This window comes from Amblyraja radiata, chromosome 1 (genome assembly GCF_010909765.2).
Source record: "Amblyraja radiata isolate CabotCenter1 chromosome 1, sAmbRad1.1.pri, whole genome shotgun sequence".
NCBI lineage: Eukaryota > Metazoa > Chordata > Chondrichthyes > Rajiformes > Rajidae > Amblyraja > Amblyraja radiata.
In genome coordinates this window covers 110680017-110697668 of record NC_045956.1, presented here as the reverse complement: position 1 = coordinate 110697668, position 17652 = coordinate 110680017, and the positions used below count along the sequence as shown (strand labels likewise).

Here is a 17652-nt window from a genome sequence, read left to right as displayed (position 1 = left end):
TTCTTTCCATAAATGCTGCCTGACTTCTTGACTGTTCACAGCATATTCTACATGAAGCAAGACAAATCCCATCTATAGTTACAGTCCGTCTCTTTGTAATCTCCAAAGTATAAAAGGTATAAGTGACAGTTATTTCAAGCAGCAATTAGCAATAATAAAAAATATATAAATCTGCATGTGCGAGTGGTGCATTTTGTGTATTCTGGCTACTACTCCATACATTTTCTGCATTTTCTGTTTCAAATAATGTCCGTTGCACTCAGGCTAAATAAAACAGGCTAAAGTAACACTTACGTTCACTATATTTTATTGAGTGTTTTAAATACAGTGATAAATTGTCGAAGTCAATAAAAATCTGCTTTTTCATAGAATGGTACTGTTTACAGAGTAAATAAATGATAGAGCGTATTACATAGATTGACAACATGATGCAAGTCTGCTGAAGGAAGCTATCAACAATAAACTTTAAAGGTTTAAATAAAGTAGAAGTTATGCATCAATAAGGTACAACATTTTATATTGTAAGGCAAGCCGAACATGATAAAGACACGGGCAGTATCAATAATATGTGCACCTTAATGTAAATATTTCAGTATTCTCTTCAGTGTTACTTAATTCATTTCCACAATTCATAATGCTGATAAAAATGGTTATTTTCTGAATTCATTATATAATGGACTGGAGATCATTTAAATCATCTTTAGTGTTCACCTGACGTGTTAGTAAACATATCCATTCACGTGATTGCAAGATAAGGTACTGTCTACATACAAAGGTTATTAAATGATTTAAATCAATGTGGCATATTACAAATAAACGCTTGTTTCATACATATCTTAAACAAAAGTATCTCACTTTTATGTGAGAGGGCCTTACTGAGGAAGAATTCCATAGGTTAGATCTAGGATACATCTTAAACATCTGTCATGAGATTCGCACTAACATTTGAATTGCTTAGTTCCAGTAAATGGGCTGAAATACAATTACAACCTCTTGCTGTTTGACATCAATGTGCATTATTACATATTTTAAATGTTAATGTACTCATTCAGAATAATGTACAAAATCAAATCAGTTAGTATATTTTGCAACATGATTAGTGTTTATAATTGATTAGTGCAGGTGCCTACTTCAAACATCACACAATACAATCTTCTAAATGTTAAATAGAAGACAATTTTTATCTTTGTAATATCAAGAATTACCATGTGTGAGTATATTAATGCATCTGTATTTCCAGTGTTAGTTTTAATTTATCCTGCTCTGCTTAGCATTGCAAATTAAATAATAGCTCATTAATGGCTTTGGAATCTCCTCAAGTGACGTGAAATTCAATGCTTAATTCCAAAGGCAAATTTGAATTTCCAAATTTACTGTATTAAGTTTACACTAATATTTTGAAACCTGTGTTCAGAATTTCTGTAAAATTGTTTTTTTTTAAGTTTCTCAAGGGTGACATATTCTGTTAAAGCTTGCTCTCTATTGGGTCAATTTAAAATTTCTTAAATATTAGCTTAATGTTTAATAGATTTCCACAGAAAATTGAAGATAAAGATAATTAACATATTGGAGTTAAGTGTTATTTTAAACTAAATCTGCTTTTTCTGGGATATGGTAAGCATTTTTACAATATTTTATTATATGATATCCAATTATTATGTTAGAGGAAACAATCTTACTTTGGTTCGTTCCAGTGGGCCGAAGGGCCTGTTTCCGTGTTGTATCTCTAAACTAAAACTAAATCTTACTTAAATTCACTTTGACAAATGCAATCAAGCTCAGTAATTTTCCAACAGCTATGAACCTTTCCTTAAAATTACAGAACCAAAATATGGCCATCAACATCTCTTTACTCAAAGGTTGTGATTGGATTAACTATGTAACGGCAAATTGCCGCTTGATGTCGAGCCAAAAAATGTATTTTGTTTAAAGAATAGCATAACATTTGAAAATATATTACATTTTTTTTTTAAAACTGGAGCCTCTGATCCTATGAAGGAGCACACCACAGAGCATCTGCATCCCTAATTGGAACATATATTAAATAATGCATACAAGTTAATAAGGCCAGAAAAACTGGTTACAGTACATCTCAGCCTTGGGGTGCTAGAGAGAACATGGACATTGTTAAGGTAACATTAAATGACAATTCCACCAAAAGGATCCTCTTTCAGGATTTATTAAAGAGCATTTTATGAAAGTTGGGTAGGACACACTTATCATGCACAGCTTTGTTTTAGTGAGACTGAGCAATACTAGAGAAATATTCCAGAATGTCTTGAATGGTGAACTCCATTGTAATCCCAGATCCAGGATAACAGCGAGCTATCAGTCCCTCAAAGTGCTTGTACTGACGAATGAATTCATCCTGCATTGAATGCCACATAACCTTTGGGGGAAATTAAAAACATCAGAATGTAACAATGAGGAAAACAAATATTTGCACATGCTGAAATTAAATACTTCATTGATGTTTTTCCAGACACAAATCCAAACACATTCTTTTTTTTTTAAATGCCTGTGTATTGTTTGCATAATAAATCTCTATGGTTCTTTTCCCAACACCAACTCTCAAAGCGGAAATATGTCAAGGCGAGTCCCACATGATTAGATAACAAAGCACAGAAGAGATGCACATACTGAACAGACGGAAATCTTAACATGACTGGATCAAGGTAGATGCAAAATAAATACAAATGTGCAATTTAACTTTCAACATTAGGCACTTGAGGTCAAGAGGCAGAAATGGTAGAGAGAAGGGAAACCCCGAGTATTATTCTTCAACTCTGGGCAAGGGCCCACTAGCATAAACAAATGAAAAACATTTTTGAGACAGAAATGAGGAATTATTTATGTAAAGAATCATCAATCAACAGTGCAAATGATAAATAGCAGGTGATGTTATGATGAAGAAATATGATGAGCATTAGCATAATGGACATTCAGGAGCAAGAGGAAGTAACATTCTTCCAAATTACCACTGAACTGTATTCAGCAAGGAAAAAATAAGTGCTTTCCAGAAATTCAAACTGCAAAACCAGGACATGTGGATTTTTTGTACACAAGACATACAAAGAAGCAGGCATTCAGATATTCCATCAACACTCACCTGCAGCAGGTTTTCCTCCTCACAGAGATGCTTGTCCACCTTTCTGTACAGGTTATCCAGTCCTTTCTTCACTTCCTTTCCAGGATATTCTTTAATAACTTTTCTTAGCTCTTGCTTGTTGAAGGCCAGCTGATAACTGACTTCCTCTTCCCTGATGCCCTGTGCTACACGCGCTTCAATTCCCTCAAAGAAATGCTGCATGGACAACAAACTAGTTAGTGACACAACCACTGTATACTAAAAAAAAATCAATGTTCCAATGTCTAAATTTGTCAACATTTTCTTCTCAGAACAATAAATTATATTTAGGAAAATAGTGGTAGGAACCACAAGGTTAATCATGCAGAATATAATTTGCAGCAAATATGGTTTGACCAATAGAAACTATGGACCTGATGCTTGAATAAACAATTCATTCTTGTTTTTCAGCACTGAGACTGCGTATTGTGATTTCTTCTCCCAAAGCAAGCTCGAGTTGATACTCCACAATTTATTTTTAATTGGTCACTTTTCAAACACTTCTATATACTTTTCTGTTTTACACTCTAATAAATGTTAGTTATTCAAAAAAACAACATTTTGTCCTATTAGAACCTCCACCTTTACAAAATACAAAAACTTCAAAAATTTGATTTTTTAGTTTCATTCAGGTTTGCCAGTTCTATATATATTTTTCTGAATTTTAATAACATTGTAAAACACCATATTCCCGTTGCTCTGTATCGGAATGTAGTGTTGCGACAATAATGATGAGAATTGAAATGAGTCTTGTATATTGAGGTTTGTCACCTGTACATTGTTTTAAGTCTCGAAACAAATACTGTGTAACATCCCACGGCAAATCTTTGTGTTCATATTTGAGAGAGGAATATTTGAAACCATTCAAGTGTTCTTTTTGAAGAACAGCACCTTTTCTCCCACTGTTAATAACAGTTGATATTTTGTAAATCAGTAAAGCTTATGGTTTTCCAGGTGTTTCTCCGATTTATTTTGGAATAGATACTCAACTTTATCGAGAATCAAAGAATTTTGATTGCTTATGATTCTTAAAGTCCCACATGATTGACAGCCAGATTCCTTTGTTGTGATGCCACAAGAAATAAGGAAAATTGTAGCATTTAAGATTATTCCATATGGCCTAAGTTAACACTAAAACAATACTATGCTATTTTATTTTACTGTTATTTTTAGAATATCCTTCTGAGGAACATTAAGGTCAAGGTTAACGCTTTCTCCTCAAGTGAAATGTAGAAAACTTACGTTAAGTTTCTCAAGAGGTTGTCCGAGAGAGTATATCACATAAGATTGCAGATGCTCTGTATATTTGTGCTTGGCTTCTCTCCTTTCAGTCTCTAGACATGCAATTTTAAGGCGAGAGAGTGTTGAAAAAATGTGGTGGAAGTTTTCCATCATCACAACATCACGAGGAGTTTTCTGACTTTCATTAGCCACTTTTTCCACTGATAATAAAAATACATCCGAAGTTATTATGAAAGGAAAATATTAAATATATAGATATTAATTCTGTGAATTCAGTTCACATTTTAGCAGCTTATCACCATTGTTGTAAACTGCCCGGATGAGTTTGGTGTAGGCTTTGTCCAGGTCCCCCCTGCGTTCTGCTGATCTGAAGATGGACTCTGCTAGCTCAGCAAACTCTTCAAACCCCCTTACAAATGGTAAAATTCCCACTTTACTCTTCTTCGATATTTTCACGTCTTCCATCTGCTTCATTTGATTCCACTAAAAGAACACACAAACAAGCTAATGCAGCATTGGACATTTTATAACCTTGACATTTAAAAGTCTAAACCCTACAATCTAAAACCACAGCACAAGTATTATCATTTATATTTTAGCGGAATTACTTTAGACCTATTAGAAATATTGGATGGTATATTTTTGAGGTGAAACAAAGTCTCATGACAAATATAAGCAGAAACTTGAATATGTACTTTCTGCTGTTTAATGAGCCCATCATTTATCACAAAAAATCATATGCTGCCACTAACAAAGAACTGTGTCCAACCATGAGATGTTCACCTGTTAAGAGTCATAGAGTCAGAGTGATACAGTGTAGAAACAGGCCCTTCGGCCCAACTTGGCCACACCGGCCAACATGTCCCAGCTACAATAGTTCCACCTGCCCGCGTTGGGTCCATATCTCTCCATACCTGTTCTATCCATGCACCTGTCTAACTGTTTCTTAAATGTTGGGATAGTCCCTGCCTCAACCTTCCACCATCACCCTCTGCTTCCTTCCATGAAGCCAATTTCTATCCATGAGCTATCGCTCCTTGAATTCCAATGCGATCTATCCTTCTAGAGCAGCCTTCCATGTCAAATGTTTTGCTGAAGATCATATATACATCTATAGCTCTGCCCTCATCCAGCTCTTTGGTCACGTCTTCAAAAAACTCAATCAGATTTGTGAGGCAAGATCTCCCACGTACAAAACCATGCCGACTATCCTTATTCAGCCTTTGCCCATCCGACTATCCCTATTCAGCCTTTGCCTGCATTTCCTATCCATCAGAATACTCTCGCGTAACTTTCCAACTACAGATGTAAAGCTCACAGGCATATAGTTCCCAGCATTTTCCCTGCAGCCCTTCTTGAATAGAGGCACCCTCCAGTCTTCCAGCACCTCTCTTGTATTTGAAGAGGACTCGTAAATTTCAACCAGGGCTCCCACAATTTCCCCTCTGGTTTCCCACAATGTTCTTGGATATATCTGATCAGGCCCTGGAGATTTGTCAACCTTCATACACAATAGTACCTTCAGCACCTCTTCAACCGTAACACTGACTGCTCTCAAGACACTTCCATTGACTGCCCCAAGTTCCTCCATCCTCCCGTCTTTCTCCTCAGTAAATACAGAGGAGAAATACTCATTGAGGACCTTGCCCATCTCCTGTGGCTCCACACAGATTTGACTGCTTTGATTCCTGAGGGGGTTCCACTCTCTAGTTACCCATTAGCCCTTTATGTATTTATAAAATCTCTTGGGGTTGTTCTTAATGCTATCTGTCAGAGCTATCTCCTGGACCCTTTTTGCCCTTCTAATTTGCTCCTTTGTTCCCAAAACTCCTCCAGGGATGCACTTGATCAGTTGCCTATCCTGTCCCATGCGTCTTTCTTATTCTTGACCAATGCCTCAATTTCTCTAGTCAGCCAAACTTCCTTATGTTCGCCTGCCTTGCACTTCCCTCTAACAGGTACGTTTTGTCAGAACACTTTTAAAAACATCCCACTTGGCGGGATGTTCCATTCCCCTCAAACAACCTGCTCCAATCAACTTGAGCTAGACTTTCTCTCATATCCTCAAAGTTGGCCTTACCCCAATTTAGCATTTTAACACATTGGCCTTCTCTGTGACAATCCATAACTATCTTAAACCTAATCGAACAGTGATCACTGGTACCAAAAGGCACCTCCACGAACACTTCTTTCACTTGCCCATCCAATTTCCCAAGACTAGATCAAGTGTTGCCCTCTCACATGTGGGTCCCTCTACATATTGCTGGAGAAAACTCTCAACACCTTTTAGAAATTGCACCACATCTAAACCTTTCACGCTATGATTTTCCCAGTCAATATTGGGAAAGTTAAAATCCCCTACTATAACAACCTTATTTGACCTGCAGCTGTCTGCAATCTTCGGGTACATTTGTTCTTCTAATTCCCGTTGACTATTTGGGGGTGTGTAGTACACCCCTAACAAGGTGATCATCCCTTTTTTGTTCCACAGCTTCAGCCATATAGCCTCAAACCCTATAGTTGTTCACTAAAGCCTTGCAAAATGTTTTAATTTCTTTATTGAATGCAATATCGTAAACCATAACGTTCCGTTAAAAAACTCTCCAAGTGCCATTCCTTATTGATGTGTTACATAGTTAAATGAAAAGTTTTCTATTCCTAGTTTTAAGAGGCAACTTTGATCTTCAACAGGACACAATAGAGTCGAGTGGGGGCACCGTCGAGTATGGCTGCCCTGCCTGCAGCTGTTTGTCCTTTCACCCTTTTAAACATTTTTTTAGTGTGTTGAAAGTTTTTGTTTTGGAGGTCTTGTCTTTTTATGTGTGGTGGTGGTGGGTGGTGGGGGGGGTGGGAAACTGCATTTCACAGTCCCTACCTGGTCAAAGATGCGGCTTTCCTCCGAGCCGCATCTTCGCCCCCTCCTCACGGCCTACCAACGGCCAGAACCTCAGCTTCAGCGGCGGCACAGCGCTAAAGCACCACCGCGGAGCGGGCGATGCCTTACCCGGGTCGCCGTGTGGTAAGTTCCAGAGTGCTGAGACCGCCGACTCCTACATCGCGGAGCTGTGGTTGCAGAGCGTCCAGCTGCGGGGCGGCGCTGGGTTTAAACACCGCGGAGCCTGGGATCTCTCGCCGAGATCGCCAGTGTTGGAGCTCTGACCAGCGCGGCCTGTGGACCTCGGGAGCCGCGGTTTCCGGGGAGGAAGCGGCCGTTCCAGACACTCCAAACCGCTGAGATTGTTCTCCCGACGCCGGAGCTCCATCATCCGGCGAGAGTGTCTGTAACATCGGGCCGCCGTCACGGCGACTGCGGAGGCCTCAATAGGCCCGACCATGGGTGAACAAGAGGAAGAGGACTGGACTTTGTTGCATTCCCTCACAGTGGGAACCATTGTGGGGGGATGTTTTTATGTTCAATGTTAAATTCTTTAATGTTGTGTTTTATTTTTATTGGTGTGCTGCAAATGGCAACTCAAATTTCACTACACCAATTGGTGTATGTGACAATAAATGTCCTTTGTTCTTTGTCCTTGAGTTTGCACATCATAAAAAACAAGGAACTGACTTGCTTGCACTCAAATGCTATGAAAATCAGCCTAAATCAAAGATCTTGATCTAAACCAATTATATAGACCTGCACTCTGCCATGGCTTATCTGGTTAAACTAATGAACAGTCCATTCCTGCAATCATAATTCCCAAACAATGCTGAATTAAGCTAAGTGGGAGTGCCAAGGTTAAGGTCAGTATATCCGAGGGATGGGGAAAAACTGACGAGCGTTCAGACTCTTAAACACTATCTAGTGGTTCTTTCTGGAAATGCGTGTAGTGTTTCCGCTGACTGGTTAGCACGCAACAAAAGCTTGTCACTATACCTCGGTAAATGTGACAATAAACTAAACTGAAACTGGAATATATGGAGCGTGGTCGAGGGCAGGATCAGCTTGAAAGATCTAACTCAGTGAGACGTTTGAGGATGTGTCCTCAAAACATGCTCAGCAGAAAGAATTGACAGCAAAAAGTAACAGGGAATAAATAAAACAGGAATAGTTCTGTATGTACTGGTGGGACCAGTTTTCCCCCTAAAGACTTTGAGGTGACTATCTAATGTTAAAGCATGCTTTACTAATAAATTAATTTAAACCATGAGAGTAAGTTAATTTGAGTTAACAGAGGCCCAGGAGCCGTTACAGAGGGAGGAGCGAATTCGTGTGGTGAGTTAAAAAACCCATCGCGGGGCTTGTCTCAGCAGAGGCCCAGGAGACGTTATAGAGGGAGGAGCGACCTTCATGTGGTGAGTTAAAAAACCCATCGCGGGGCTTGTCTCAACAGAGGCCCAGGAGCCGTTACAGAGGGAGGAGCGACCTTCGTGTGGTGAGTTAAAAAAACCATCGCGGGGCTTGTCTCAACAGAGGCCCAGGAGCCGTTACAGAGGGAGGAGCGACCTTCGTGTGGTGAGTTAAAAAACCCATCGCGGGGCTTGTCTCAACAGAGCCCCAGGAGCCGTTACAGAGGGAGGAGCGACCTTCGTGTGGTGAGTTAAAAAACCCATCGCGGGGCTTGTCTCAACAGAGGCCCAGGAGCCGTTACAGAGGGAGGAGCGACCTTCGTGTGGTGAGTTAAAAAACCCATCGCGGGGCTTGTTTCAACAGAGGCCCGGGAGCTGTTACAGAGGGAGGACTATCAAAATCTGCAACGTTCCATTCGCAGATCACACTTCAAATTAAGGGGGCTGGTGGAAGCCTCTGATTGGTCGAACGGACTAGAGGAAGCAGCCGTTACAGGACTAGAGGAAGCAGCTGATTGGCTTGTATCCCGGGTAAGGCTTTATTGTATTCGGATAAGGGGGAGAATGAGGGCCAGGGCAGTTTACTGTTCTGGATGTCAGATGTGGGAGGTCATGGAGTCTGAGTGCCCTCCAGACGTCCACATCTGCGCCAGGTGCGTCGAGATGGGGCTCCTAAGGGACCGTGTTAGGAACCTGGAACAGCAACTCGATGACCTCTGTCTGCTCAGGGAGAGCGAGGAGGTCATAGATAGGAGTTACAGGGAGGTGGTCACTCCAAGACCACGGGAGACAGAAAACTGGGTCACAGTTAGGAAGGGCAACGGGCAGAGGCAGGGACTGGTGAGTACCCCGGTGGCTGTACACCTTGAAAATAAGTACTCATGTTTGAGTAAGGGTGGGGGAGACAGCCTACCTGGGGGCAGCGACAGCGGCCGGGCCTCTGGCATAAAGACCGGTCCTGTTGCTCAGAACGGTAAGGAAAAGAAGAGGAGGGCAATTGTAATAGGGGACTCTATAGTCAGGGGGTCGGATAGGCGATTCGGTGGACGCAGACAAGAGACCCGGATGGTAGTTTGCCTCCCTGGTGCCAGGGTCAGGGATGTGTCTGAACGGGTCCAAGAAATCCTGAAATGGGAGGGAGAGGAGCCTGAAGTTGTGGTACATATAGGTACCAACGACATAGATAAAAAAGGAGAAGAGGTCCTGAAAGAAGAATTTAGGGAGTTAGGTAGAGAGTTAAGGAGAAGGACTGCAAAGGTAACAATCTCAGGATTACTACCTGTGCCACGCGACAGTGAGAGTAGGATTGGAGCGAGGTGGAGGATAAATGAGTGGATGAGGGACTGGTGCAGTGGGTATGGATTCAAGTTTCTGGATCATTGGGACCTCTTTTGGGGAAGGTGCGACCTGTACAGAAAGGACGGGTTGCACTTGAACTCGAGGGGGACCAATATCCTGGCGGGGAGATTTGCAAAGGCTACTGGGGAGACTTTAAACTAGTATGGTTGGGGGGAGGGACTCAAATTGGGAAAGCTAGCAGTCAGTGTGTGAGGCAGGAGGCAGAGAATGGTAGCACTCTGACCCAAAATGTAGGGGAGAGAGAAGAAAAAGACAATAAACAGAGAATAAGAGAGGGTGGGTTTCTTAAATGTGTATATTTTAATGCGAGGAGCATTGTAAGAAAGGTGGATGAACTCAGAGCCTGGATTGACACCTGGAAGTATGATGTTGTGGCGATCAGTGAAACATGGTTGCAGGAGGGCTGTGATTGGAAACTAAATATTCCAGGATTTCGTTGCTTCAGGTGTGATAGAATTGGAGGGGCAGGAGGTGGAGGTGTTGCATTGCTTATCAGGGAAGATATTACAGCAGTGCTTTGGCAGGATAGATTAGAGGGCTCATCTAGGGAGGCTATTTGGGTGGAACTGAGAAATGGGAAAGGGGTAGCAACACTTATAGGGGTGTATTATAGACCGCCAAATGGGGAGCGAGAATTGGAAGAGCAAATATGTAAGGAGATTGCAGATATTAGTAGTAAGCACAAGGTAGTGATTGTGGGAGATTTCAATTTTCCACACATAGACTGGGAAACACATTCTGTAAATGGGCTGGATGGGTTGGAGTTTGTAAAATGTGTGCAGGATAGTTTTTTGCAGCAATACATAGAAGTACCTACTAGAGAAGGGGCGGTGCTGGACCTCCTGTTAGGAAATGAGACGGGTCAGGTGGCAGAGGTATGCGTTGGGGAACAGTTCGGGACCAGTGATCACAATACCATTAGTTTCAATATAATTATGGAGAGGGTCAGAACTGGACCTAGGGTTGAGATTTTTGATTGGAGAAAGGTTAACTTTGAGGAGATGTGAAAGGATTTAAAAGGAGTAAATTGCGACATTTTGTTTTATGGGAAAGATGCGGAAGAGAAATGGAGTACATTTAAAGGTGAAATTTTAAGAGTACAGAATCTTTATGTCCCTGTTCGGTTGAAAGGAAATAGTAAAAATCGGAAAGAGCCATGGTTTTCAAGGGAAATTGGACACTTGGTTCGGAAAAAGAGGGAGATCTACAATAATTATAGGCAGCATGGAGTAAATGAGGTGCTTGAGGAGTATAAAAAATGTAAAAAGAATCTTAAGAAAGAAATTAGAAAAGCTAAAAGAAGATATGAGGTTGCTTTGGCAAGTAAGGTGAAAGTAAACCCAAAGGGTTTCTACAGCTATATTAATAGCAAAAGGATAACGAGGGATAACATTGGTCCATTAGAGAGTCAGAGTGGACAGCTATCTGCAGAGCCAAAAGAGATGGGGGAGATATTGAACAATTTCTTTTCTTCGGTATTCACCAAGGAGAAGGATATTGAATTATGTGAGGTAAGGGAAACAAGTAGAGTAGCTATGGAAACTATGAGATTCAAAGAAGAGGAAGTACTGACACTTTTGAGAAATATAAAAGTGGATAAGTCTCCAGGTCCGGACAGGATATTCCCTAGGACATTGAGGGAAGTTAGTGTAGAAATAGCAGGGGCTATGACAGAAATATTTCAAATGTCATTAGAAACGGGAATAGTGCCGGAGGATTGGCGTACTGCGCATGTTGTTCCATTGTTTAAAAAGGGGTCTAAGAGTAAACCTAGCAATTATAGACCTGTTAGTTTGACGTCAGTGGTGGGCAAATTAATGGAAAGGATACTTAGAGATAATATATATAAGCATCTGGATAAACAGGGTCTGATTAGGAACAGTCAACATGGATTTGTGCCTGGAAGGTCATGTTTGACTAATCTTCTTGAATTTTTTGAAGAGGTTACTCGGGAAATTGATGAGGGTAAAGCAGTGGATGTTGTATATATGGACTTCAGTAAGGCCTTTGACAAGGTTCCTCATGGAAGGTTGGTTAAGAAGGTTCAATGGTTGGGTATTAATGGTGGAGTAGCAAGATGGATTCAACAGTGGCTGAATGGGAGATGCCAGAGAGTAATGGTGGATGGTTGTTTGTCAGGTTGGAGGCCAGTGACTAGTGGGGTGCCACATGGATCTGTGTTGGGTCCACTGTTGTTTGTCATGTACATCAATGATCTGGATGATGGTGTGGTAAATTGGATTAGTAAGTATGCAGATGATACTAAGATAGGTGGGGATGTGGATAATGAAGTAGATTTTCAAAGTCTACAGAGAGATTTATGTCAGTTGGAAGAGTGGACTGAAAGATGGCAGATGGAGTTTAATGCTGATAAGTGTGAGGTGCTACATCTTGGCAGGACAAATCAAAATAGGACGTACATGGTAAATGGTAGGGAATTGAAGAATGCAGGTGAACAGAGGGATCTGGGAATAACTGTGCACAGTTCCCTGAAAGTGGAATCTCATGTAGATAGGGTGGTAAAGAAAGCTTTTGGTGTGCTGGCCTTTATAAATCAGAGCATTGAGTATAGAAGTTGGGATGTAATGTTAAAATTGTACAAGGCATTGGTGAGGCCAATTCTGGAGTATGGGGTACAATTTTGGTCGCCTAATTATAAGAAGGATGTCAACAAAATAGAGAGAGTACAGAGGAGATTTACTAGAATTTTGCCTGGGTTTCAGCAACTAAGTTACAGAGAAAGGTTGAACAAGTTAGGGCTTTATTCGTTGGAGCGCAGAAGGTTAAGGGGGGGACTTGATAGAGGTCTTTAAAATGATGAGAGGGATAGACAGAGTTGACGTGGATAAGCTTTTCCCACTGAGAGTAGGGAAGATTCAAACAAGGGGACATGACTTGAGAATTAAGGGACAGATGTTTAGGGGTAACATGAGGGGGAACTTCTTTACTCAGAGAGTGGTGGCTGTGTGGAATGAGCTTCCAGTGAAGGTGGTGGAGGCAGGTTCATTTTTATCATTTAAAAATAAATTGGATAGTTATATGGACGGGAAAGGAATGGAGGGTTATGGTCTGAGCGCAGGTATATGGGACTAGGGGAGAATACGTGTTCGGCACGGACTAGAAGGGTCGAGATGGCCTGTTTCCGTGCTGTAATTGTTATATGGTTATATGGTTAAGCCACATTTAATTAAATGGTTATTTGCTACATATACAACTTCAAAATAATTACTTACAATGCACTTGTCAAAATTCCTCTTGACTGTCACAAGAACATTTCCTAACGTCGTACTAAGAAAAGAGGCAGGGTCCACATTCTCTGCCGTCCAAACATGATGGCTCATCTTTACCAACATGTACAATGAGTTAAAGCTGTCGATCTTGTCTCCAAGTGAAATGAGGTTGTTCAGCTCTGGCTCTATGCAGCGGAAAACTTTAATCATCATTGATCGAATAATGCTGGTCTCCTCTTTCCTGCAATCATAAGTGACATGGGTTTTAAACGCATAATTAAACATTTAAAACATCTTTCGGACTTTTTGACACCCCAAATTCCATTATTAGTCTGCAGTTTAAAGTAAAAATATATAGAACATTACAGAGACTGGAAGTTGTGTTTTGTTTCGAGATACACCATATAAAATGGTTCTTTGGGCCACCGAATCACGCCAGCCATCGGTCACACAATCTAGTTCTATGTTATCCCACTTTCACATCCACTCCCTATAGATTAGGGGCAATTTTACAGAGGGCAATTTACTTGTATATCCGCACATCTTTGGGATAAAGGAGGAAACTGGAGCACCCAAAGGAAACCCAGGTTTACTATACTGCACAAAAGTACTCTAATCACTGTAGTAGAATAGAATCTGAAAAACGACCAAGATGAACTGCAAATCAAATCAAAAAAGTACCCTATCAGAGCGGAATCTTTAATTCACCAATTTAAAGATATTATGTTTGCCGATGAGCTAGAATTATAAAAAAAAATAAGAGTTTGCTTCAGCATTTTAAATATTTTAAGATGTACAGAAATCTGGCAGTCACATTACATTTTGTTGAGTGTCAGTGTTCTTAAAATACAAAAGACACTGCAGATGAGTTTAAGGATGTTGTTTTCCTTTAAAAGCGATGGTTCCTATGCAAATACATTTAAATTGGGCCTTATAAAAATAGACAAGCTTCAGTTGACAATTATTTGGCATCATAATTTCCTTCGTTCTTCAAGTGATTAGTTAATTTGAATACAGATTTACAACTAAGTGGCAAATGGATTTATAAGAAACCTACTAATTTGAGTATACTAACCCCGGAAACACATTATCTATTTGTCTGATTATCAGCAGGAAAGAACTGCAGATGCTGGTTTAAATCGAAGGTAGACACAAAATGCTGGAGTAAACCAGCGGGACATGCAGCATCTCTGGAGTGAAGGAAAGGGTGACGTTTTGGGTTGAGACCCTTCTTCAGACTGATTTGCAGCTTTGTTAATTTTCAGAGAGATTTTTGATCTCCATTGGTTCCAGGTATAACCAACCATTTGATACATTGCAGAACTCGATAGGAAATCTCTTGTTAGTTGAATGCGATTTTGTTGTATTTCATGGACTGTTTTACTCAACCTTAAAAAAGGTCATCAAGAAACGGCCAAAGAATGCAAGACTGAAGTAAAGCAGAAGTAATATACATTTTTAATTGTAGATTTGTTTACAATGAATATAGTTTTCAGTTGTCTGCACAAAGTAGTGCATATTGAGGACATAGTCGCATGAATGGAGCTGATTATTCAGCTTCAGTAAGTGTGAGGTCAAGTTTTAAACTACAGTTTGAAACCCTAGTTTGTAAATTCCAGCCCTTCGGTAAGAAATACCAGAAAAGTGGCCTGTGATGGCTTCATTTTGCCAGTTATTTTATTATAATTCAACAACATCTGATCTACGTCTTCAAGCTTCTGAAGTAAAAATTATAACATTGATTGTGATAGATACATGTTATTAAAAAAAACAAGCCCATTGCATGGTAGATTGCTAAATTTTCAAAAAGACAATAACTAATTTGCACATTAGTTACAGATTAGGAGCAATTTTACAAAGGGCAATTTACCTATACTGTTACAATCATGGGCCTGGGACTATTATTTTTTAGTTTTTTTTTAACTATTAGTTTTTTTACAAATTAAAGGAAATACGTGCAAGTAAAGAATCAAATTATTACAATTAATAAGATGTTTTGGTATTTCTGTTTAATGAGGTACATGAAAATATTAATTCATTGTGGCCCCTTTAAATATTTTACTTCTTTATCAGCCTAATATACATGGTCTCTAAAAATTGTGTTCAATAAATCACCAGTCCTGGATATTTTTCAATAAATTGCATAACTTACTCAGATGGTACCGAGAACTTGTCTCCTAAAAGATTATGTGGCCGAGACAGATATCCTCCATCCACCTCATTAGAGTCTGTCTGCTGTAAAGAATACAACACAAATTAACCTTAAGATGCTACATCTCATTTCAATTAGACTAATTTTAATATAATTCAAGTCAGTGCAATACAAACAATTGTAATGAATTGCTTGCTAATTTAACAAATACATAATTAAATCTAACTTTTTTAACTTTCTGGAATTGATGAAATATATTCCCCAATAGGAACTAAACACATTTTATCCCACTGTATGGTTACTTTCAATTTTATAAGCAATTACAGCTGACATGGAATGAAAACCAAATTTTAGCAGATGCTGCAAATCTGAAATAAAACAGAAAATGCTGGAAACACTGAGGCAGTCAGAGAGGCCATTTCAGATTGAAGGCCCTTGACCTGAGAAAGTGAACAATTATGTTAATATTGTGCTGTATGAGGGGTGAGGAGGCTTTGAATGGTGCAGGGAATATCTCAAAGGGCAAGGTCAGGGTTATTGTGGGATACGCTGAAAAACAATTTCATTTGGGTTGATGAGTTATTGGGGGCAGTTAGGGAAGGAAAACATGGCACTTTGTTCATTAAAGCTCTGAGTGACGGCACGTAGAGAATGAGAACTCAGACGTAGGAATGTAGGAGTGGTGAAATGCAGGGGTACAGGACATGCCCAGCAAGTCAGTTTGTACTAAGACTGAGCCAGTATCACAGATGAATGGCCTCACTCCCAAGAACATCCATTGACTTTCCATTTGCTCAATTATCCATTTGTATTAACATTAGTCACAAATAAAGTGTATATTTAATACTCCTGATGCTTTGTATTCATCCAATGCAAACCAATTAATACCACTCAGATCAATGCAAGCCAGTTAGAATCAGAAGTCTGAATATAGTACAAGAATTTTGAATGGAGAAATGCTTCAAACCAATTCTGTTTCACTGACCTGGTCTTCCAACACTTTCATTGACACAATCCGGGAAGATTGTCAGTATTTACTGCTAAACAGATGTGAGTTGGGAATGGGGGGTGGAGAATGTTGTGGACAGGAAGATCACATAAAGGGATAATTTACCCTGGACTCTGCACCGGTTTAATGCAAGTGCAGTACATCTAGCACCCACTCCATTGCCATGTTCCTATAATTATGCAAGTTCTTTCCTTTAAAGCATTTATCCAATTTTCTTCTGAACACAACGGTTGAATCTACCTCCTGTCCAAATCCTGGCATTGTATTATAGTCTCGAATCACTTATTGCATAAAAAAGGTTTGTTCTCACAGACTAAGAATTAATTGTCTTGTCAGTTCATATGATTAAATATAAGGTTAAAACTTTGGGCTGATCAAACATGCTAAAACTGACTCAAGTACAAAGTTGGTAGCACATATCATTCTCCTTTTCCCAAGCATTTATAACTGGTGGTGTAACATCAGTTTAAATGTCTCAACCGAACTTCCAGTAAAGCTTTATTATTCATAGGAATGATTACATGGCGCTATCTTTATCGACGAGCAATGCAATTTTAATGGTTTCAAACTTGTATAATAGAGGAAATACTTTGTCCATACAAGCTAAAATCACTAAGCTCTTTTTAAAAGGAAATGGAACGTATTAACTGTTTAAATAGATTCTTTATTCATTCATTCTTTACTAAATTCTTCATTCATTCCAAAGACAATCCTGAAGAATTTAAGATACACAGTGACGAACAAGGTGCTGCTTTCAACATGTATTTAGCTTTCTTATCTACCGCAGTCTGACTGGAGGTTGTTATTTTCATTAGGGCCACTGTATTGAATAGGATAAAAGCATTTTGGGTCAAATATTAAAACGATAACAATTAATTTATATTATGAATCATCATATCAATAATCCATGGATTATTTGTTCTTCTCTGACCCGTACTTTTGTGCATCGTTTGAATCAATTTTAATCGTAAGAGAAAATGGGGACCAACTGCAAGTTGCGGATTCCATTATTTTTCTCTGTGCCATTGAACACCTAGCATGATAATGCAGAGCGGAACCCAACGGCTACCACTTCCTAGGTTGCACCATCCGATGTTGGGAATCTGACTTGGATAGATTAAAATAATATCCTTGATATCCTTGATATACCCAATGGTCACATGCACCCAATATATATTAATGATTTGGACGAGGGAAATGAAGGCAACATCTCCAAGTTTGCGGATGACACTAAGCTGGCGGGCAG

At 39.7% G+C, this 17652-nt stretch overlaps 1 protein-coding gene across 8 annotated transcripts in view; it reads right to left on the bottom strand.

Moving 5' to 3' along the window:
• Nucleotides 1-290: 290 nt before the first annotated feature.
• exoc1 (exocyst complex component 1) overlaps nt 291-17652 on the bottom strand; it is a 68287-nt gene continuing 50925 nt past the window's right edge. For 5 of the 8 annotated variants that reach the window (XM_033028953.1, XM_033028979.1, XM_033028987.1 and 2 more), the window contains 6 exons: nt 15398-15480; nt 13249-13486; nt 4669-4852; nt 4370-4569; nt 3110-3304; nt 291-2389 (listed from right to left, as the gene is read on the bottom strand). In XM_033028953.1, the coding sequence (XP_032884844.1) occupies nt 2237-2389; nt 3110-3304; nt 4370-4569; nt 4669-4852; nt 13249-13486; nt 15398-15480 (1053 nt within the window). In that variant the 3' untranslated portion in view covers nt 291-2236. The remainder of the gene's footprint in view (nt 2390-3109; nt 3305-4369; nt 4570-4668; nt 4853-13248; nt 13487-15397; nt 15481-17652) is intronic. The other 3 variants (XM_033028995.1, XM_033029011.1, XM_033028960.1) reach the window with 2 other exon arrangements.